The following is a 23,587-nucleotide window of genomic DNA, read 5'->3' on the forward strand; positions in this document are numbered from 1 at the left end:
TTCCATGCCATAGGATTGGGTTATAAGTTACCTTACTTTCTTTGTCAGAATGTTAGCTTTCCTTTGTATCCTACCGATGAAGAGATGATGTAATTTAGACAATTCTATAGTACAGGCAACAACCAATTTATGCACCCGAACCTGGAAGTGACTTTAAAAATGGCTCTAAAAGAGCCCCAAAAGGGCATGAAAACAGCACCTAGCAATCCCATGAGTTTGTAAGTGCAATCCCAGGAGTCCTTGCAAAAAATTGTTGAGGCTTGGGGAGAGTTGGTGTTTGAGCAAGGAGGTTTGGAGGGAGCGATTGTGGTGAAATTTGGTGTCTGATAAGTGCTACTGTTTTTTCAAAGGGGTTTTCAAGGGTTTCTAGAAGTTTAGAGGGTGCTTGCAGGTTTTCCCCAATGGTGTTTCAAATATACACAATTTCACTTAAATGTGCGGTGTCTCGGAACGTAACTCCTACGTAAATGGAGAGTTGCCTTTATACTTTTTTTTCTCAGACCACGCAGAGCTCTGCTTCTCTGGTTTGGGGCTAGTCGGCTGTAAACCCAGGCTACATCTTGCAGTCTACTTTGAGTTCAGGTCATAGATATCAAAGTGCATGACATGTACATGTTGCATTATCAGTGAACTATGGTGGATATAAATTCTCCTTTAAAAAAATGTGAGCTGAGGCCAGTTCCTATTGCATATATTCCAAAGAGTTCTCTATCTGAATACAAACATAATAAGTGCTATTCATTTATTTGCTTTATAGGTTGGTATCTAAGTAAAAATGTCCAGGTTAGTTAATGGCAAGAGATAATTTGTCCCACTGTGGCTAAAGAGTAATGGGAAGAATAAACCTTTGAAATGTTGCCTCCACTTTTTATGCCAAGACATATACTACTATTGTTTACAATCACTGTGTGAACCATTCATTAAGCTTCATGGCTATTCCGGTCCTATTCAAGCAAACATGTATGAACCGAAAAAACACCTGCAAGTGAACACCATGAATATATTGTTTTTAAGCATCCAAAAGTATGCAGGATGGTTAATGAAGGCAAGTAAAGGCACAGTTTCTGCCCCTGAGGAGCATACAGTTGTCATTGAAACATGGTATATCAATGAATACACCAACAGAATGGGGTCTGCTATGGAGCAGAATAAGTCTTTCTGAGACATCATCAGTACACCACTGACACTGTAAGCTTGCATAGTGTGATGCACACTCACTTCAAGGGTTCACCTAAATTAAGGCGAGACATGGATCTCTGAGCAAGCCATAGACATGCCTGCAGGTAATCTTCAGAGAGAACACATTTGCTCACACGCACAAATTGTGGTCTCCTTTAGAGGAAGATGTGGGATATAAATTTAATAAAACAATTTGTACACAAGTCATTTTCTTGGAGCAGAGATAGGCACAGTTGCTTCAATCATGTGACAAGAGCTCAAATATGTTCAGATCTGTTTCACATTATTTCCAAATGCGCAATTCATATATACATGATCTAGGATTGGTTTGGCCACCACCATATCTGAATGACTCAAGCTGTCCTCTAAATTAAACAAATGGCAGCCTTCCGCAACTTGGTGTCCTCTAAGTTGTTGGACAATGACTCCCATTATCCCTGAACTTTGCCATGCTCTCTAGGGCTGATGAGAACAGGAGTCCAACAAAATATGTAGGGCACCAGGTTAGCTTCATCTACACGGTAAAGCTGGGTTGCTGCCTCATAGACTTACTTGGAGAAGTCCATGAAGTGAACTTGCACAGAAACAAGTGTGTGCTGCAAGCCCCATTCCCTTGCTGTGCTCATCTGGAGCGTTATCACAGAACAACTTTACATTATTTCAGCTTCTCTGCATGTCCTGCAATCTACTACACTTCTTTTGCAAGCTACCCTTCCGACAGTGGTAGTCACTGGCGCAGCACATTGGTTGTAGAGCCCCAACACGGCACCTCTCCTTTCCCAATGGAGCCCAATTCCCAGCCGTTCACTCATCAGCCAGTTATTTAGATAGATAGATTCTTTATTGTCATTACACACGTGCAACATTGCACAAGTGCAACGAAATTGGATGCCATCCCTTAAAAACAACAAAAGCAAAACAACAACAACAACCAACAAACCACATTCCAGCCACACCCACACCCATCAATCTCCCAGGTCACACTATCGAGTTACAGCATTCAAAAGGGCCACAGCTCTCGGGTAAAAACTGTTTTTCAGTCTATTTGTCCTTGACTTGATGTTTCTATATCTCCTGCCAGAAGGCAGTAGTGCAAACAGACTGTATCCCGGGTGAGATGAATCCTGCAGGATGTTGTTTGCTTTCCTAAGACAACGGGAACCGTACAATTCTTCCAAAGATGGGAGAGGTTGACCAATAATCCTTTGTGCTGTGGTTATGACCTTCTGGAGCACCTTCCTCTCCCTAGCTGTACAACTGGAGAACCAAGCACAAATACAGTATGTAAGAATGCTCTCTATGGAGCCTCGGTAGAAGGACACCAGCAGTCTCTCACTCAGATTGTTCTTCTTTAAAAGTCTGAGGAAATAAATTCTCTGCTGGGCCTTCTTCACCAGAGCAGTGGTATTTGCGCTCCAAGTCATGCCCTGATCGATAGTTACTCCCAAAAACCTGAATTCCGCCACCCTCTCCACCCGTTCCCCATTGATATGCAAGGGCTGAATGTCCGCCTTTTTTTTCCTGTAATCCACCACTAATTCCTTGGTCTTAGCCGTATTAAGAGCCAGATTGTTCTCTCCACACCAAACACAGAGCCGCTCCACCTCGTCCCGATAGGCGGACTCATCCCCTCCTGAAATGAGCCCTACCACCGTAGTGTCATCAGCAAACTTGATGATTTTGTTGCTGGAATAGGTGGCTGTACAGTCATACGTATAGAGAGCATAGAGCAGGGGACTCAACACACAACCCTGTGGTGAGCCGGTGTTAAGGCTAAGGGCTGTGGACATATGTGACCCTACTCTAACCCTCTGAGAACGTTCTGACAAAAAATCCAAAACCCAGAGACAGGTGGAGTTGGAGAGTCCAATCGCCTCTAGCTTGGACACCAGTCTATGGGGGAGGATAGTGTTAAAAGCTGAGCTAAAGTCCACAAACAGCACCTCAGCCACCCACATTCCCTACTTTTTTTATTTGACTCAGTGCTCTGCAGGGAATAGTGGGGTAGAGAACATTTTTCAGCCTGAAGGCCACATTTTCTCATGGGCAACCTTGGAGGTGCATGTCAGTGGTGGCTGTGGCAACAAATTATTATTGTTGTTGTTGTTCTTCTTCTTCTTCTTCTTCTTCTTCTTCTTCTTCTTCTTATTATTATTATTAGCCTGCCCATCTGCCTGGGTTGCCCCAGCCACTCTGGGCAGCTTCAAACATCATAAAAACACAGCAAAACATTGAGCATTAAAAACTTCCCCATACAGAGTTGCCTTTGGAGAGTTGTATAGTTGTTTATCTGTTTGCATTTGATGTGAGGGCATGGCCCAGGTTGGGTGCCACTATTGAGAAAGCCCTCTGCCTAGTTTCCTGTGACTCTTAGCTCTGTACAGTAGGCTACAGTCCAGTCATGCAAAAGTCAGAGGTATCTGCATGTACAACTCCTCATCCAGGCAAGCAAGGGGCATGATTACAGTTCAAAGACACATTCCAGCCAAGCAAAAGAACTGGAGGAAGGTGCAGTGAAAGGCTAGTGAAAGGTGTGGTCAAATAGCAAGGCCTGGAAGGCTGCAGTTGACCCCAGGCCCGAGGTTCCCCACCCCTGGTGTACTGGGACTAGGTCTGTGCCAGCTCAGTGTTGTTCAGTTTTGGATGTTTTCCTCCACTCCCTTGCACTGGGCTCAATAAATCCTAAGAACACACCCTGTTTTGCATCTATGGCACAAACAGCAACTGACAATCCTGCAAAGATAGGAGGGGATGCAAATATCTTTAGAATTTACCCAGTGACTCCTCTGGTGGGATAGATTCAAGTGAGGTAGTGGATGTGGGAAAGCCCCTCTCTTTAAAACTCCCACCAAACTGATACAAATCCTCCTTCTTCATTAGAGTCAGCCCCCATGTGATGGAAAGGGAGTGAGTGGGTGTGAAGCCTTCCTTCCCTTGGCTGTCCCATTGTTATCCGGGCCATAAAGGGAAGCGGTTGGAGATGTGGGCTGCACTGCGGTTGTATAGACGCGGCCGGTTGTATTTCTTCCCAAAGCAGTAAACATTTGTCTTTCCTTGATGGATCGTGTAATCTAGGTTTGAAAGGAAACGTGTCCCCGTGCCATTTGGCCCAATCCTACTTGGCGTACTCATCCCTCGGCACGTACAGGCACATGCTTGCACATACGCATTGTCACTTGGATCTGGGATTAGGTTGCAGAAATTCCATCCCCTGACAAGACATGTATCCCCTTGCAGAGGACAGCACCTGCCTGCTAGGAAATCCCTGTATGCTAGAGGAGCAGACAAAGTACCAGAGCAATTAAGAGTGTGTGAAGGTTGCTCAGATGAGGCGGCACCCAAAACAGCAAAGCAGAGTGTACGTGTGTCTTCCTCTCCATCAGCTGATGTCTGGGACTAGGAGAGAATGACCTTCCCAAGACTCACCAAAAGTGCATCATGCTGATGGGGGAAATCCCTCCAGTTTGCATTTATTTGAAGACCTGCCATTGTATGAAGGATAGCTGGGAGTAAAGGTCCTCTGGTCATCTTGGTTGGTGAGGACCGAGGGTTAGAATGGCAAAGGTGAAGCAATACTAGAGAGAGAGAGAGAGAGAGAGAGAGAGAGAGAGAGAGAGAGAGAGATAAATCCAAACGGAAGAATTCTTATTTTACAAGACCATCGTTAAAATGGCATTTCTCTCTCCATGAAGAACAGACTTCTTCAGGGAGAGGATTTCGCTGACATATGAAAGGGAGACAGTTTGCCAGGTTCGCAGAGGTGACCACCCATTGCTGGGTGTGGCGACAGAAGGGTTAAAAGGCATTTCCCCCAAATGCGGAAGCCATGGCCTTTGGGGGTTAAGTCAGCTTGTGTATCTCTTGCTAGGTTCTGCTGGGACTCGTTGATGTTGCTCCATGCTGAGGAATGTCACGGTGCTTCCCCACCACCACCCCAAGCACAATTTTGAGAAATAACATCTTCAAAAAAAGTTTAAAATCTGCTTTGCTCTTCCAGTCCTCCAGGTGTGCAGAATGCACCCCACCCTGGTATAGCACAGAGCTGCAGCAGTTAATCACTTGTAAGGCACAGGTTTCCAAAAGCTCGGCTGGGACCTTGTGGGTGGGCTGTCAGGTTGGCAAAAGTGAGGGTATCAACCTGGCATTGCCTGGATCACATTTTCCAGATTGTCAGTTTAGGGTTCCCCCTCCCACTCACTTCACACTATCATTTTGTTTCCTATGAGGAAAGGAAATGTTTTGGCTTAAAGAGAATCCACTCCTTTCTAAAATATAGCAGGAAGATATAGTAGCTCAAGGGACAGGTTGAACTGCAAAGCTGGGAGCTTGGATCTGTTTAGAGGTGAACTAAACAGCCTTAAGGGAGGAGAGGAGCCAATGCCAAGAGGGCATGTATGGCTTTTGTCTCTCTTTCTGTTCCTTAATGAGGTGGGCCAGGAGGAGTTCCTTGAATTGCTCTTATTTCATGGAACAAAAGAAACAAACTGGGAGCAAGGGAAGGTGTTAGAGTTTTTCCCTGCAGTTTGCAAACCAGAAGACGACCTTTTCAATCTCATCTTCCATGACACTGGCCTGACACTCTAGATACTCAGAATGACTTTTCAAATAAAACGGAACGCAGACATGCACTTGGTGTTCCTCTCTGAGCCTTGAGAAGTTCTTCCTTCTGCTACCACCCCCAGACTCCAGTTTCACAATCTTTGTTTCCTTGGGGCCATGATGTCAGGATGAAATATATTTCCGGCCGGAACCTCAGAATAACCACGAGGAACTACTGAGCTGTAATGGGGCTGCTATGGGGAGCGCTGTAGAGCTGCATAGCTCATGCCTGCCTTTTTTCATGGGAACTTCCCAGGACTTTGCAGCACTCCCACATTCATATGGATTTGGCAAAAAGGTGTGGCTCCTAAGCCTTCCCTTGATCACAGTCTATTATATCATGCCTGCAGGGTACTAAACTGGCTGCCTTTTCCATTCCTACCTTCACAGACTTCATTATATATGGTCCATGACACTAAAAATGTCAAGGAGGGGGAAAAGTGATTCTGTGCTGGCCCTACTGTTTGATAGAATGAAGCAGCTGCCTTGGGCAGCTGATTTCGGATGTCATGAAAAGGCAGCAAATTTAATTTATTATTGGTGTATTTTACTGCACGGAAGGGAGATGCTTGGAAGATTTTCTGCCTTGAGTTCCAAAATATTTTGGGTGGCCTTGGGTACTACTCACCTTGGGGGGCGGGGGAACTACTCTTAAGGCTAAAAAACCAGTAGATGTTGTAGAACAGAAGTGGTTGAAATAATCCAAAGCTATGTGACTCTTTTAGAACTTGGGAAACCGAGATAATCTCTGATTATGATTTTAGATAGGACTGAATTGCACAGATTAGTTGGCAACAAAGAGGGAAGGAAAATAGTCCAAATTTGGAACTTAGCTGCTAAGCAGTCCAAAAGTGCATGGCTCCAGAGTCCTCTTGAGAAACAGAAGGGAATATGCAATGTGTCCCCTGTGATTGGCAGACATTGCAAACTTTGGGACAGGCCTGGATATAGATCAATACTAAGAGTCTGGTCTGCTGTAAGGGCCGGTCTTGCCATGAAGGAGGGTGAAGTGATCTGCTTCTGGTAAGCACCATTGTCAAGGGTTGCAGAGGCAAGGCAACAGCTCAGTGGTACAGCATTTGTTTTGCATGCAGACGGTCTAAAGTTCAATCCCAAACAGCTCCAGGTAGGACCAGGAAAAACACTTGAGATGCACTCCTGTGCCACTGTTCTCTTGCGCTAGGTGAGGTGATGCAGGCAGCAGGCGGCACATGGTTGCTGAATTTAAGCAGGCTGATGAATGCTGCTGGCAGTGGGAAAGCAGAATGACAGGCATCAGCGCTGGCAAGTGTCTCTGGCAGGCTTCAAGGGAAACAGATATGCTTTGGGAGGGGGCAGTGAGTAGAAGATGTGGGCCGGTGAAAGTATAGGCAGCATAATCCTAGGCAGGCCCATGGTTGTTGTTTTTTAAGGGAAGGGAAGAGGCAGAAGAGCTGGGATCCAGATCCAAAAGACCCAGTGCTCAGCCTCCCTGAGCCACCCACTGACAACACCCCCAATGCAGGCTTTATAATATCTTAAAAGTCTGAATTGGGAGTGTTGTTAGGGGGTGGCTTAGGGAGGCCAAGCACTGTGGTGGAAGGGAGAGGGAGAAAGGAGAGATACTGGTAGATGAAGGTGGGAACTGGTGTCCAAATGGTGCAGTAAGACTTTTCAAAGTGTTGCCTTCAGCATGGCTTGGGGGCATGTGGGCTTTGCTTCAGACAGCAGAATGGCTTGGACCAGCACTGCCTGATGCTCTAAGCAGGGCAGCAGAACAGAAACTCTCTTTCAAGACTTTACCCCTGGCTCAAATGCTCAGATCAAGAAGTTTATTGCAGGAACTACCTTGGGTTGTAGAACACACGCTCCGCATCTGGTTCCTGGCATTGTCTTCCGCCCAGCCCAGCCCTCACAAGCAAAGTCCATGAGCCGCTGTTGAAAAAGTGTGTGTGTGTGTGTGTGTGTGTGTGTGTGTGTGCGCGCGCGCGCTCTTGTACTGGCTGTGTGGCTGCTGCCTTGTGACTAGCGACCATAATAAGGCTGTGCCTGCCAGTACATACTGTCCACTGGGGAAACCGTAAGAAGGGAAGGCAAGGCAGACAAAGAGATATAAAAATCGCTGGGCTGGGAATTTGCAGCCTTGCAGCAATGCAAGGCCAGCCCTGAGGCACTTGATAGCCAGCCAGGCAAGAGTCTTCTTTGATCCACAGAGCAGTTAAAAGGAGATCATTAACCTGTTCTGGGCATATACCTTTCCAAAAGCAGAGAAGAAAGTAACCCCAGCTATCCTGATTGGCTCATGGACAGGCTCTGCCTCCTTGTTGCCATTCCACCTTTCTCCCAGCTAATTCACAGACTCATGTGCATGAGTGGATTGTTCATTGTTTGCACTGGGCACCTTTCCTTATCAGGCTTATGAATGTCTGCTTGTCTGGAACCTGTATGTATAATTGCCTGCCCACAGCGCCTCTTCTAAACTGGGCTCTGTGACATCAGCTTACTGGGACAGTTTGAAATAAACCAGTTTCCTGTTGGTAAGTGTAGAAAGCAGTAAAAGAAGCACCTTAATTCACACGTGGAGCCTTTCTGTGCAGACGCACACTCTTGCAGCCCAATCCGAATCATGTTTACTGGGAGAGTACACCTGAGCTCAATGGTACTTTTTGCTAAACAAGTGTTCATAGAGCTTCAGCCTTCAGAACTGATCCAAAGAGAGAATAAAGAGTCTTTGTGGCCCAAGCCCCTCTGTGAGACAGAGGATAATGTACTTTACAAGCTGGGTGTGTTGACATGCTTTGGTCCTACTGATAACATCTCTGACAAGAAAAACTTGGCACCTAAACCCACCTCTCTGAACAGGGAGTGGAGCTCTAATTCATGTAATCAGTTCTTTTGCATGTTGGCCTCTCATGATCTTCTTTTGCAATTCCTCCAGTAGAGCTTTGATCCATAAACATCCATCCAATTTTCCTTCCTCCCCTGTTCTCACAGGAGCGTATTGCACTTCTCAGTAGCCCTTCAGCATTTGCTCATGTCTCGGAGGTTCCTGAGTTTAAAATAAAGTTCTATATTCCATGTATTAAGTATCAGGAAGCGCCAGAGTCATCCAAGTAATTGCTCTATTAAGTCACAACTGCTTTTCCTGGCAGGTGCAACACTTTCTACATGTTTCTGTTTATCTGTTTTCCCTGGTTAAGCACACCAATACAGTTCTTGGGGTGTTGAGAGCAGGATATGCAGCATTTCACCACGATATCACTCATGCTATTTCCCCCAGCTACTGATTCCGGAGGGAGATGTGTGTTCTCTGGACATATCTGCCCCACTGCCAACTGGCTTAATAGTTATTCTCTTTCCCCTGGGGAATCTTAGGAACTGTGGGCTTTTCTGCAGGACCAGAGATTTCCTACAGAAAACTCTCAGTACCTTACTCCCTGGGTTCTTTTGTGGGAAGCCAGGATGTTTTAACTTGGTTGTAATTGAGGGCTGGCTCTTCATTGCCATGATCCTCCTGCAGATATAGATAACACAAACAAACCCACAAATATCTGACTTACTAGCATAATCCCAAAAATAGATACATGTTCATTATCTCCTCACCATTACAAACTTCCTAGTCTTAGGGTCAAAATATCTCCTAAGTTGTTCAGGTGATGGTCGTCCGCCATCACCTTGTTTGTCAGCCTGCCATATACTTGTTGGGGTGTGTGTGTGGTGTCATTTTTCATGGTTGTGTGGGGATTTGATCCCTGATCTCCCAGGCCCTAGTTCAACACTCTGCTAGGTAAATAAAAGGTAAATGACCCTTGGATGGTTAAGTCCAGTCAAAGGCAACTATGGGGTGCGGCGCTCATCTCGCTTTTCAGGCCGAGGGAGCCGGTGTTTGTCCACAGACAGCTTTCTGGGTCATGTGGCCAGCATGACTAAACTGCTTCTGGTGCAATGGGATACTGCAGCAGAAACCAGAGCGCATGGAAGCGTTGTTTACCTTCCCGCTGCAACAGTACCTATTCATCTACTTGCACTGGTGTGCTTTCAAACTGCTACACCACACTGGTCTTGATAGTATCTCAATAGTACCTGATCCTTTTTCAAACTCATTGCTTTTTTAAAAAGCTCCCTTTTCTGGAGCGTCTGCTGTCACTGTTGACTAAAAGACCCCTGATCCCACTGAAAAGAGGGAAACCTCCCACCCACCCTTCCAGCTAATGTGAAGCCCTTAACATATTTCTGTTGCACCTTAAACCTGCAAAATAGTGCAGTCTGCATAACTCTGGTACATAGAAGAATATGCAGTCTCAAATGCTTGGCAATCCAACCATGACTTGAATGTGGTCAGAAGTTGTCTGTGTCCGTGCGCGTGTGCATGCTTGTGTAGCATAGAAAAGTGTAAAGTTCAATGTTTGTGAAAGACCCTGGGGTACTTTGCACATGCAAACAAGTGTTTGTTGATCCAGGCTTGTTATTTGGAATACCGGTACTTCTGGTCTCTGTGAAGTTGGAACAGGTCTGTGAAGGATCATGCCTGATATACCTGATTTCTGTTCTCTTCCAGACCTAATGTTATATGTATCCCTGATCATACAGGCAAGCTATGGGAAAGTAGTCTTGGGCTGGGAATATAGTTGTATCCAAATAAACACCATACAATTGTTGTGTTTCATGATTCTGTGGAGTTCAATTTTGAACCGCAAAGTACTGTGCAAAATCTGTTCAATCCACATGGTATGTCCCTCCAGGCTGCAGCAACAAATCCTTGCAATTCACATCCCAATTCAACAGTTGTAGCACAATTCCCCCCCCCCCGTCACAAAAGACAATAGGGAGCACAATGAGCCATGAAGAAACATTTATGGAGCAGTATTTTTCCTTATTGTTTCTGCAGTTAGGCTTTAACTAGAGCTGATGCAATATTAGGCAGCCAGGGTTGGGCTTTTAACTTTAGGGGGATTATATATTGAAAAACGGGGGGGGGGGGACGACGCGCGGATGACCCTATCATTTAATAAAAGGTTGCAATTAATTTTCTGCATATTTTAATGAAAAACTGGTAGCGAAAAGAAAAGAGTGCAGTTCAATGGAAAAGCACAGGCATCTCGTGCAAAAGGTCTTGGGATCAAGTCCCAAAAAGACACCTGTCTGAAACTTTGGATAGCTGCTGCCAGTCAATGTACAGACCTGAGCGATTAATGGTCTGGCTCTAAATAAGGAAAGTTTCTATGGATACAGAGGGTTGTATCTGACTGAATGATACTCAGAGCAGAAACACTGGAATAAGCTAGTCATAACAAAAATCTATTCATTTCAATGGGTCCACTCTGAATATGGCTTAAATCAGATACAACCCAGAGTGTTTTATTTCACAATGGCCACAATCCACCAGTACAAGCCCTAACTGAAATTAATGGGACCCAGCGAAAAGCACTTCCATGTTCTTGCATAGCTCCTGTTCATTTCAGTTTGAGCTTGTGCAGGAGAACCTCATGGTGAATTTTGTCCAGTGTATTTGAAGAGGCTACATGTACACACAAATATTGGGGGAGGGACTGAATTGCCCCCCATTCATCATAACTTGTGTTTCAACTCACGGATTCCAAAAGTCTGCCCTGGAGATTTTTGTGTGCTTGTGTGTGTGTAACAACATCTTGGCAAACACTTGGCACAATTGTAACTGAATACTGGATCGATGTAGGTAATATCTCCTTGAAAACCTAGATCAATTACCCGTGTCCATCCCCTGCTTAATCTCCTTCTTGCCTAATCCCTGCTGCAAAGTTACTGAATACACAAAGTATAGAATTAGCATATCTCATGTTGGCCTCATGCGGATTTCCGTTTTGTGCTATGTGAACTATCTCAAGTTGTGAATGTGACCCATATGCTTTTGGTGTCTGCCCCACACATAACATTTGTTCTACAGAACATATCTGTTCTATATGGAGATCCAATATATAGAAACACCTACAGGCTGTTGCATGTGAGAATAATTGCCCAGTTCATATCTAATGCTAAACCAAACTATGGCTTAGCATGAACAAACAAAATGCAAGTTTCAAGGTCAAAGATTGTGGCGACCGCACTCCTCCCGTGCTACATTGAGCTATGGTTTCATTTGGTGTTACAAACCTGGGCATCTGTTTTGTTCCTCCCAGGCAAACAATGAGTGGCAAACCAAGAGCAAACCTTGGTTATAAACTCATGGTTTGTTTGAAGCAAAAAGAAGAAATCAAGCTGTCAAAGAAAAGTCAACATCCGTTTCTGCGCTTTAAGTTTTAACAGTTCTCATAGCCTCCATATACTGGGTCAACACTATAAAATCAGCAAGGGTTGAAAAAAAGCACCTGGAGAACATCTTCAAACAGTTAACTTGATAGCAAGGGGGCGTATAATAAGCTTTTTCCTTTGAAAGACACTAGAAAGGTGTACATTAAGGCTGGAAAATGGAACTTACAAGAGAGTAAGCAAGTGGACTTTCATGCACATGCATAGGATGGCACTGCAAAATGCTTTTCCAGATGATTTGCCTGTTAACAGACTGCTCTTAATTCATTGGCATGTGATTGTACAAGTCATCAAGTGTCACACTGTAGAAAGAGAGGGATTTTTTTCATGGCTGCTGCACCCTCTGAAGTTTCTGATTCCACCGTTTAGAACAATCTTGTGCACATTTTGTCTCGTCGTCCCTCTCTCTGTGATACATGTGAAGTAGCTGGTACAAAACTGGCACATGGCACCTATAGTACCCTAACAGTTATTCTCTCTCTTTCTCTTTATTCTTTGGCAGGGAGACCCCATCCCTGAAGAGATATATGAATTGCTGAGTGACAGCTCATTGCGCTCCATCAGAGACCTTCAGCAGGTCCTTCGGATAGACTCCGTAGGTAAATCTCCTCAACACCGAATGCTTCTCTTCCTTAAACCCCAGTCAAAAGCAACAGTAAGACAAGAACAAATGTATATATCACCCAACAAGGTGCCATTGCGGGCACTCACTCCAGATAAGAAATACGTTGTGTTGTAGAATATTGTTTTGTATACAAATAAGGGCATTCAGATCAAGCCATCCTGCTCACATCTGTTGTGGCCACAGTCCGAGCCCCTTCCCATTCCCACCAAATGTGTGAGGGTGAATAGACTGCAAAATGTGTTAGTGAACGGGAGGACAAGACTATCCTATGCATCTTCCCAATTCCTGCTCACATTTTTTCCCCAGTGTGTCTGTAGGTCATTCATACTACCTTAATTTAAGACTGCTAACTCCATCTGGGTTGCTGAATCCCTTTCCACACAGCTCCCAAAATGAGGGTGTGGCAACTTATCCACAGGACAGTCATGTACCCTGCTTACATCTCTGTCCTGGGCATCTGATCTATGCCCAGTGGATCTCCTAGGTAATGTGCATGATGGAAACAACAAAAATGGGGGACATAGGAAGCTGGCTTATGACTCAGGTTGTTAGTCCATCTAGCTCAGTATTGTATACACTGATTGGCAGTGGCTCCCAGGGTTTCAGGCAGGAGGATCTCTCTCCTATTTGGAGTTGCTGGGGATTGAATTTGGGAGCTTCTGCATTCAAGGCATGTTCTCTACCACTGGCCCTTCCCCTAAGGTTGGGTTCATGGGCCAAAAATGGGAAAGGTTGAGTTTATGGGCAAATAAATGTCTGGGATCATAGTCTTACCTTCCATGCAACTGATCCAGACACTGCTTCCTCATCCTGCTTGTCCATCATCTCAAGCGGTGAAAGAAATCAAACAGGAATACATGTGTGGCCCTTTCATAGAGCCATGCATTCCTCCAGTCCAGAGCCACAAGAGAGGATGAGCTGCAGCCCCTTTGCCATAGTGGCAGGAATGTAATTCTACCAGCTGGAAGTCCTGCAAGAAGCCTGGGAACTCTAGGAAGATTATGCCAGTTGCAGCACAATCTATATGGAAAGCAGAAGAGGAGACAGCTCCACTGCTGGCAGACAAGTCTGAGCAGGAGGTGGAACCAGACCTAGGGCGCTATGGGATATATGCCCTTTTCAGCCCATTATACCTCATGTACAATGTATGATGTGAGATGGCTACATGCCCAAGGTACTCTCAGTGTATGAGAGGTGGGGAGTGGGGACCCATCACAGCTCCCTCCCACATGTGCGCTTGGCAGTAAAAATGCATGAAGCTCTCACATATGTATGGTGCCAATGCAGCGTACCTGTAAATTATGTAATGTTTGAAGCTGCCCTTTGCTAAAGGATTAGCACAGTTGCAAAAAATAAAAAAGGAAAGGAAGAAAGAAAGAAAACTCCTCTGGGAACTTACTTTGCATGATGACTGTATACATGGAAATATTGTGGCATGTAACAGCAGAGGAGTCCTGGCTCCTAGCTGCTGAACTCTTCTCTTCCTCCCCCCTCCTTCTGTTTTCTGAGAAACTTTAGCTCAACAGTATTCACTAGGAATTGCCAAAGGCAAATCTAGATGAAGGAAACGTTTAATAGGGCGGCAAGTGTAATAAAACATACCTCTCTTAGAGATAAACATTTTGAAACACAGCTTAACATGTAACCTATTGAATAAAATATGGCTCATGCAGACTTAACAAATATAGCTGTTGCTATATGGCTCCTTTGAACAAATGCCACACAGATGCCACCTCCACCCAGCATGCTCTTTCTTTCTTTCTTTCTTTCTTTCTTTCTTTCTTTCTTTCTTTCTTCCTTTCTTTTCATTGCCTGTCTCTTCCTCTTCCATGCCTTCATAGCTGCTGTAGGAGAGCAGCCAAGAGCATGAGCTGTGAGCCAAGAAACCTTAAATTTAAAATTAGCCTCAGCTGTGGACTTGCTAGAAGGGCCTTAGGAAACCCAAGTATTTAGCAGAATGTAAGAAGAGCCTTCTGGATCAGGTCACTGACCCATCTAGTCTAGCAACCTGTTCTCACAGTGGCCAACCTATGGGAAGCCCACAAACAAGAGCCAAGTGCAAGAGCCCTCACCCACTCCTTCAGTTCCCAGCAACTGCTCCTGATCACGATCATATCCATACCACACATTTAAAGCAAGTGGCTTCCCCCAAAGAACCCTGGGAACTGTAGTGTGCCCCTCGCACAGCTGCAATTCCCAGCACCCCAACAAACTACAGTTCCCATGATTCTTTGGGGGAAGCCATGTGTTTTATATGCATGGTGTGGATGTGACCTGCCTCACTTTTCTAATCAGTAATCTGTGAATTATAAAGCTGGGCTTCCACAAAAGGTAACTGCTAGGATTAATGAAGTGCTATCTGGCATACAGGCAGAGAAGGCTGCAGTTCTAAGCACTCTTATGTGGAGGGGAGAGCCTTACTGAACTCGGAGGCATTCACTTCTGAATAAGTTTGTTGTCTTAACCTCACTTATCTGGGAGCAAGTCCCATTGAATTCTGTTAAGTCTGAGTAGACGTGGTTAGTATAGCTCCACATGCATTATGATCACTTTCAATTCTGCATAAGTAGGCACCGCTCTTAGGTCAAAATGCATTTAAGGCGACCGTAGTTTAAACCTGGACTCACACGCAAGCTGGGATGTGACTGCAAGGGTGTGGCAGGCGTGAAGTGGATACAGGAGGTGCAAAGGAACATTAAGAAATACCCTCAAGGCTCAGCTAGCTAATGAATAGCTCTGTTTTTATTTTTAACAAGATTTCTCCTTTCCCTCCAGAATTATTATTAGCACTTAAAAACAACAACACACACACAAACAAACCCCACACTGTGTTTCTTTTAGATTAGGGCAAAGGTCTCCAGGAGTCTGGGAACTGCATCAGTTTCTGCACTAGAAAAACCTATAGCCTTCCATGATTCATAGTGCAGTTAGAGCTGCCCTGTCTCGTTTATAGAATCCTGCTCTTTTCTCCCCTGTGGAAAGGAAGAAATGAGCAACGTAAGGCTGCTGGAGGGGAGCAGATTTGCTGCTTTATCCTGGTGCTTGGATAATGGATTTTTTTTCTGGCTTTGTGGTGGGGCTCTGGGGATACCTGCCCACATGACTGAGGTCACCCAGCAGCGGCTGGACCGAGGAGGTTTTTGGCACGTGCAGGAATGTGAGCACACGTCATGGCCACCGGGTTGGCCCAGGAATGTATTTATAAACGTTTTCTTCAGAGTGAATTCCATTCTACTATAGCCTTTTTGCTCCCGCCTGTCCTCCCTGCCCGCCACCTGCCCCCCTCCCAGCCCCCGGCCTTCTCTCTTGTGTTTGACTGTTTGTAGCTTTGTAATCTTTGCCGAGACACTATCTACGGGGGAACAGAATTTCCTGCTTTTGTTTCCTATGCCAGTCGGACCACTGGCGCGCTCTCAAAAGCATTCCCGCTCCCTTTCAAAAATGCCCGAGAGTGGAGGAGGGAAAGGCAGAGGGAGGGCACCAGCTGTGCTCTGCTATTGTTTCCCTTATAGAAAAGCGGCTAGTCCCCCCCCCCCTTGGATTCCACAAAGCCGTACAATAGCATGGCTTCCAAAATTAGCAGCACTGGCTTTTCCAAGGCTGGGCGTGCTCTCCCCATCAGTAGTAGCTGCACTGCCCATATATTGAGGCGAAGGGTACCCTTGGGGGAAAGGGGGGTGGGGTCGAGGGGAGAACTCTGTTTTTCAATAGAAGATTTGTTTCAAGTCAACAGCGCAGCTATTTTTTCCTTGTCTGTTTAACCTTTGCGAAAATGCAACCCCCACCCTAGCCTGATAAAATTCCAGAGAACGGGGGATGAAAGAGGGTCAGGGAAGAGCCTAGCAGGCCCTAACGCATGAATAAGAGATACAGTTTTGTTCCAGTGACTAATCTTTCACATTCCCTTGGGACGTGGGGTGTTGCCTGTGGGAAGCCCGAAAGCACATCAGCACTTGCCCCACTTGTGATTCGCACTGCCTCTGACAGTGCAGTAGAACCTATGCATTTGTCTCCTTCATGCATTTGTCCAACCCTCTTTTAGGTAAAGGTAAAGGGACCCCTGACCATTAGGTCTAGTCGTGGCCGACTCTGCTGTTGCAGCGCTCATCTCGCTTTATTGGCCAAGGGAGCAGGCGTAGAGCTTCCGGGTCATGTGGCCAGCATGACTAAGCCGCTTCTGGCGAACCAGAGCAGCGCACGGAAATGCCGTTTACCTTCCTGACGGAGTGGTACCTATTTATCTACTTGCACTTTGACGTGCTTTCAAACTGCTAGGTTGGCAGGAGCAGGGACCAAACTACAGGAGCTCACCGCGTCACGGGGATTCAAACCGCCGTCCTTCTGACCGGGAAGTCCTTGGCTCTGTGGTTTAACCCACAGCGCCACCCGCGTCCCTATAACCCTCTTTTAAAGTCATCCAAATTTCTTGAGGGAGCGAGTTCCATAGTTTAAGGATGTGCTGTGTGAAAGTACTTTCTTTTCTCTGTCCTGCATCTCCCAACATTTAATTTCATTGGCTGTCCTCTAGTGTTGCGAGAGAGGGAGAGAAATATTTGTTTTATTTATATCCCCTGCCTTTCTTACGTCACATAACCCAAAGCCGTATGCATGTAGTTCCCAGGAGGTTTCTCATTCAAGCACTCACCAGACCCTGACCTGCTTAGCTTCCGCAAGGTGGTTAATCTCACGCCCCTTCACGCCATCCCTTGGGATACTGATGTTGAATCCCATGTAGAAAATTTGTGGCTGTGGTTCGTTTGGCCATAAAGATGTCTGCTGCTGGTGTGTGTGTGTGTGTGTGTGTGTGTGGAAAGCTTGTTTTCATTCTGTGTTCCATAGACAAACACAGGCCATCAGTTCCCTGAGCCTCACAATCCGCATGAATCCCATAATATTGGCACCTGTCCTGATTCCCCTTACAAAGTGAGTAGTTCAAACAAGGAAAGACCTGCAGCTGAGCAGGATCTATCATCAAAAATTGCCATTGTTCTAGACTCTAGAGGGACTGGTAGCTCCAGGGAAAGTCTAGGAGGTGTGACGGGAATTGCTCTATCCAGCATTTCCTATGGGAAAACACATGGGTGTGCTCATAGGGAACTGAATTGAAAGCTGGCAGGCCTTTCCATCTCTTGCAGGCTACCCTCAGTGCCTAAAATTTAACATATGCTTGTGTTAGGAATAATGAGGTCCGAGGTACCAAGTAAACTAGTAAGTTTATTCATGTCTACCACTACAGCAACGAGAATCCTATACGCACAAAGAGATTAGTACCTACAAAGAAGGAGTAGCAGATGAAATGAATGGAATATCCAGAATTAGCAAGCTTAACCACCAAAATTAGAGAGCAGGAAGAGAAAAGTTTTAAAGAGGAATGGAAGCCATTTGTAGACTACCTTAAAAACATTGTGAAAATGTTAGAACTTTAGTCAGTTTGGAGTAAACTCAGCAGTTATAGTTTATAATGAGAAGAATTTGAATGTTTAAATAGGAAAAATATGCAGCAGGAATGGGAAACTTTAGGGAGTCATGGAAGGATGGACAGGAAATAGATGGAATAGAATTATGGATGGATGTAATGTATCTATCCTCCCCCCTTTTATTCTTCTGTTTCGTTCCTTTTTTCTTTTATTCTTCAGTTCTATATTTTGTGATTTTTTTTTAAAAAAACTAACATATGGTTTTCTTACTCTGTGAGCCAGTGAGATGGGAGGAACTGCATACCTCATTTGTGGAGCACATGCTTAGCATGCAAAGGATCCCAGGTTCAGACCCTAGCCCCTCCACTCAAAAGAATAAAATAGCAGATGATGTAAAAGATCTGCACCAGTGCCTAAGAGTCTGAGAGTTGCTGCCAGTCAACCCATTCTGGGTTGTGCTGTACTTTGCATAGTCCCAGCTGCACCTGTACAGTAGGTACAGAATATGGTTTTTCCACTATATGTTACAGGTTTGTTGAAGTTTTTGTGTTGCTCTTTCAGATGGCACAATAGGTGCTTCCTCATTTAGAGGCTGCAATATTTGACTGGTCTTTGTTGCGATTCAGTCTGCAGGTTGCTCTCCAGCTACTCTCCACTCTCCATTTTGCGCAAAAGCCTTTTTTTCCCAGGCAGAGAAAGACTGGGGGAATTGCTGTAGAACAATTTACAAAACAAGTAACATGCATGGTATTTTGGAATGCTGGAGGAAAAAATCTTAGTAATTTGGGAGGTAGATATGGTGTAACATTAAAATTCTGCTAGCCGATAACATCTCCAAATATTTTAAAAACATGTTTCCCGGAATGTAGAGAAATATATTTTAAAGTTAACGTCTTTGGCACACTGCTTGTTACTTAATTCCATGGAAGTGGCTCGGGGCTTGCTCACTGCTGCTCTGTGAATTACACCATGTTCACATGAAATGAGTAGCATTTTCCATTTCAACCATTCAAGGGTATGCTGCTGAGATATGCATACGCTTAAAGCTGTTTATTTGCCACAATCCCAATTTTGTGAAAGTTGGCATCTGGTACAGAATGTGGATTCCTAATAGAATAACAGAATCATAGAATAGTAGAGTTGGAAGGCACTATGATGATGATCCAGCCCAACCCCCTGCAATCTTTTGCCCACAACTCTGAACCCCACAACTCTGAGATTAAGAGTCTAGTGCTCTCCCAAATGAGCTATCCAACAGCTAGTTTTGCCTTTACTTTTATTTATTTTTTAAAGCTATGTTTCTTGTCTTTCTGACAATTGTGAGGTACATTTGCAGGGTTATGTTTATAAAAGGATCTCATTATGGAAGACGTAGAGATTCCTTGCTTGGCATGACTGTGCATCTTCCTTGTGGCCCCTGATCAAGCTCCTTTACATTTCTATTGCCTTTCTAAGATTTATCGTTGCTCCTTGCACTTTCACGCTCTTTCTCTCTGTCTGTGATTGGCAAATATACAGAATAAAGCATGGAGACTGAGCAAGTCCCTGGAAAATAAACCAATTTATATACATTTGGTTGGTTGGGAGAGAGGCTGCAGCTTATGGAGGTTTTACTGGAAAGCGTATGAACTATCCTACCCACTCCCAGAACTACACTCATTGCAATTAACCCTCATTGACCTTCCTAATGATTACCCTAAGGAGACACAGTAGTAATTTACCTGAACTAGCGTCTCTCCTGTCTCCTCCTTTTAAATTATGTTTATCTCCATGTACATACTTTGATAATGTAACCTTTCCACTGCATTACTGTCAATTACAGTTTATGTGTGCGTGTTTTCTTTTGCAGAAGAAGATAACTCCACTTCATACCTGAATACTACCAGAATACATCCTGGTCAAAATCCTGTTTCTTTTCTCCGAGGAAGACGAAGTCTAGGTAAATTGCAGGCATGACATATCTAATCTATGTGAGGGAATTTAAGCACAAGGCTGGCCCTGTAGAGACCATGAACCAGATGTGTATCACTGTGTCTTTCTCTTCAGGTAATATGACAGCTTTGTGAGCTTTCTTATAACTTTAGGTGCCATCCCATCAAAGCCAGCTTGGTGTAGTAGATTGTGTTGCACTAGGAGCTGGAAAAGTTGAGTCCCAGTCCCTTCTCAGTCTGTTTCTGCCTCACCTACTTCACAGGGTTGTTGTGAAGAAGGACAGGGTTACAAATGTGGTTAGATAAAACAGATACCTTTTACACGGGATAGTATTCATTTGGTGTTGCATTTCCAGAGACGTAAGGCTACATGCTTGAGTTCAACTCCTAAAGTTGTGGGTGAGGGCCAATAAAGCTTTACTCAGAGTAGACCCATTGAAATTGATGGACATGGCCGGGTTAGGCCCATTCATTTCCATGTGTCTACTCTGAGTAAAACTTAGCTGACTAGCACTCTGTTTCTCTGACCTTGGGAATTTAGCTGAGAGATATGGGGTGGTGTCCAGCATTCATCACACTCAGAGCAGACACACTGTTTGTAGCTCTGAACTGCTTTGGGAGGCAGTGCAGGAAAGAAATATAATAAATAATGGGCATTATGAACTTAAGTCCTGTAATTTCAGTGGGTCTGCTCTGAGTGCAACTGAGTTGGATACAACCCTCGAGATTCTAGTTCCATAAAAGAAAGCTCAACACTCAGATTCTGCAATGGAAAAACCTTAAGTTCTGCAGTTGGAATGAAACAGGGTATTGGTGATTGTGTTTTTAAGGAGTTTTCATAGAATTGTAGAGTTGGAAAGAGCCCCAAGGATCATCTAGTCTAACCCCCTGCAATGTAGGAATATGCAACTGGGTCCCATATGGGGATTGAACTTGCAAACTTGGTGTTATTAGCACCATGCTCTAACCAACTGAGCAATCCAGGTGTTCAGTGCAGAGGGGCAAATATCAGGGGCTTGAAGAACGACGCAGTTCTGTGTTGCCTAAAATAACCCCCACTCTTTGACAATTGCAAGAGACTTACCAAGGCTCCTAGTAGCTTCTAAGGATGTGTGAGAAATTATCCCCAGTTTCCCCACACTTTTCTCCATAAACATGAATTTGGATTTTCATCTGTCTATAGCCCTGCCATCTCACACAAGGCCAATATGTCAATGCAACAGTGCTCTTGATTCCGCAGATGATGATGTGGGTAATATGAGATACCCATTAAAACTGGGCAGGCAGTTGAATGGAATAGGGAAGAATATAGTCCTTGTTGATTAAGCCAATGGCTTTTCTTCTTGGATCTTTCCAGTTGGAGGAGAACCTGTGGAGCCAGCAGTAATTGCAGAGTGCAAGACACGGACAGAAGTCTTTGAAATCTCCCGGACCATGGTGGATCCCACCAACGCCAACTTCCTGGTGTGGCCGCCATGCGTGGAAGTGCAGCGGTGCACAGGCTGCTGCAATACCCGAAACATGCAGTGCCGCGCCACGCGGGTCCGTGAGCGCCACATCCAGGTAGACAAAGACAAAGGCCTGCTTTGGGAGTCGGGGCCGGGGGAGTGAAATTTATATGGGGAAGCAACAGCCTGCTGAAAGTGTTGTCTCCGTACTTTCATTATGCTCTGCTTGCATATTTCTTACTAAAGTGAGTCTCCAGTGCTAAAGGAAACTAAATCCAGTAGCACTGGCCCTCGAACTTTTCATCCCACGAAGACGGGAAAATGTGTAACATGATGCATCCTTGTTATACTGCAAAAGGCTCCTTCCTACGGCCTTTATATCAAGGCAGAAGTGTAGATTTTAAGGCTGCCACCTTAGAGCACACTTACTAGGGAGAAGGTACCATTTGACACAATGGAACTTACTTTGTGAGTTAGTAAGTGGAACTTACCTACCGAGTAAGCAGCACATGTAGAATTGCACTGCATGCTTTTGTTTTAATCATTTGATACACGTGAGGGGGAACGACTTAATAGGACTATTGGGAAAAAACCTTTAAACTCACGGCTAAGGGTAGCACTGGAACATGGGTGGTGCTGTGAGTTAAACCACAGAGCCTAGGACTTGCCGATCAGAAGGTTGGCGGTTCGAATCCCCGCGATGGGGTGAGCTCCCGTTGCTTGGTCCCTGCTCCTGCCAACCTAGCAGTTCGAAAGCACATCAAAGTGCAAGTAGATAAATAGGTACCACTCTGGCGGGAAGGTAAACAGCATTTCCATGCGCTGCTCTGGTTTGCCAGAAGCGGCTTAGTCATGCTGGCCACATGACCCAGAAGCTGTACGCCGACTCCCTCGGCCAGTAAAGCGAGATGAGCGCCGCAACCCCAGAGTCGGTCACGACTGGACCTAATGGTCAGGGGTCCCTTTACCTTTACCCTTTAAGGGTAGCACTGGGAGATCTGAAGATGCTGACTTGTTCTTCTTTACCATGCCAGTGCACTTGCTCTCCCAGCAAATACTCCATTAAGCCAGCAGCTTCTCCTCATTCTCTTGTCTAGATGTGCTGTAAGCGGATACCTGCCAGCTGACCTCTCATTCTGATCCTGCTAAATATCCAGCCAATAAGTGATCTCTGCACTTCCTCCCAGACAAATGACTTTAAAAATCATTTAAAAATACAATGCAAATCCCCTTGGTTGACCTATGAACGAGGGAGGACTCCAGGGGTCTTCCAAAGTAAGAAGGCACAGGGGTGGGAAGATATTACACCATCCATTTGCCAGGAAATTCCTTTCCCTAGAAAGTCACACTGAATAGAGAGAATGAAATGGGGCCGTGGGAGGGAGAAGAGAGCAGCAGAGGGAGTTGTTTTCGTGGAAAAAAAAGTAAACGAGGTCAAAGGGCCGCCAAGAAAATGTGACCTGGAAATGCTTCCTCTGAAAATAGAGGTGCCTGCATTGTTTGGTTGGAAATGTTTGTCTAGCCAGAAGCATGTGTCCTGACGTGTGCAGAGCGGTGCATTAAGAGAAAAAATGGTCGTGGTGAAGCCTTTGGGCAGGAAACAGCTCTATGCTCAGTGGTAACTTCCAATTGCTTTTAGCAGAGTTACCATCTCTTCCAGATGTAAGCAGCAGTTATCACATGGACTTCCTGGTCCTATAATCAGTTGTGGCACATGAATTGAGTGCCACCAGTGCTTGGGTGTTTTTTAGGGGGCACTCAAGGGCACGCAGTACCGGCACCTCTTTTGTTGTTAAAAAGTTTGGCACTTACTATAACAACTTCATGGTGAGTACCGGCACCTATTTTTCTAGGAAAAAAGTACGAGTACCACCACTGTGCCACCTTCCTGTCTGCAGTGGTGCTGCCATGCACCAGGACTGTGATGGAGTACTGCAGAGGGGCAGCAAGGGCAGGGAAGTATCATGTTGTCGGCTGCAGGTGTAAATGCCCCTGCACTTGTGCACACTGCTGCCGCCCTGCCCCATTCTGCTCCTAGCAAGCAGCAGCAATGCTACAGCTATCTGGAGTGACATGGACCTATTCGCTGTGCAGATATCATTTTGAAATGCACCTGCTCTGCAC

At 45.2% G+C, this 23,587-nt stretch overlaps 1 protein-coding gene across 4 annotated transcripts in view; it reads left to right on the forward strand.

Moving 5' to 3' along the window:
• Positions 1 to 23,587, forward strand: part of PDGFB (platelet derived growth factor subunit B) — a 45,320-nt gene that overhangs the window by 19,043 nt on the left and 2,690 nt on the right. For all 4 annotated transcript variants that reach the window (XM_053405182.1, XM_053405183.1, XM_053405184.1 and 1 more), the window contains 3 exons: positions 12,545 to 12,641; positions 19,934 to 20,023; positions 21,373 to 21,578. In XM_053405182.1, the coding sequence (XP_053261157.1) occupies positions 12,545 to 12,641; positions 19,934 to 20,023; positions 21,373 to 21,578 (393 nt within the window). The remainder of the gene's footprint in view (positions 1 to 12,544; positions 12,642 to 19,933; positions 20,024 to 21,372; positions 21,579 to 23,587) is intronic.

Source organism: Podarcis raffonei, chromosome 10 (assembly GCF_027172205.1).
Source record: "Podarcis raffonei isolate rPodRaf1 chromosome 10, rPodRaf1.pri, whole genome shotgun sequence".
NCBI lineage: Eukaryota > Metazoa > Chordata > Lepidosauria > Squamata > Lacertidae > Podarcis > Podarcis raffonei.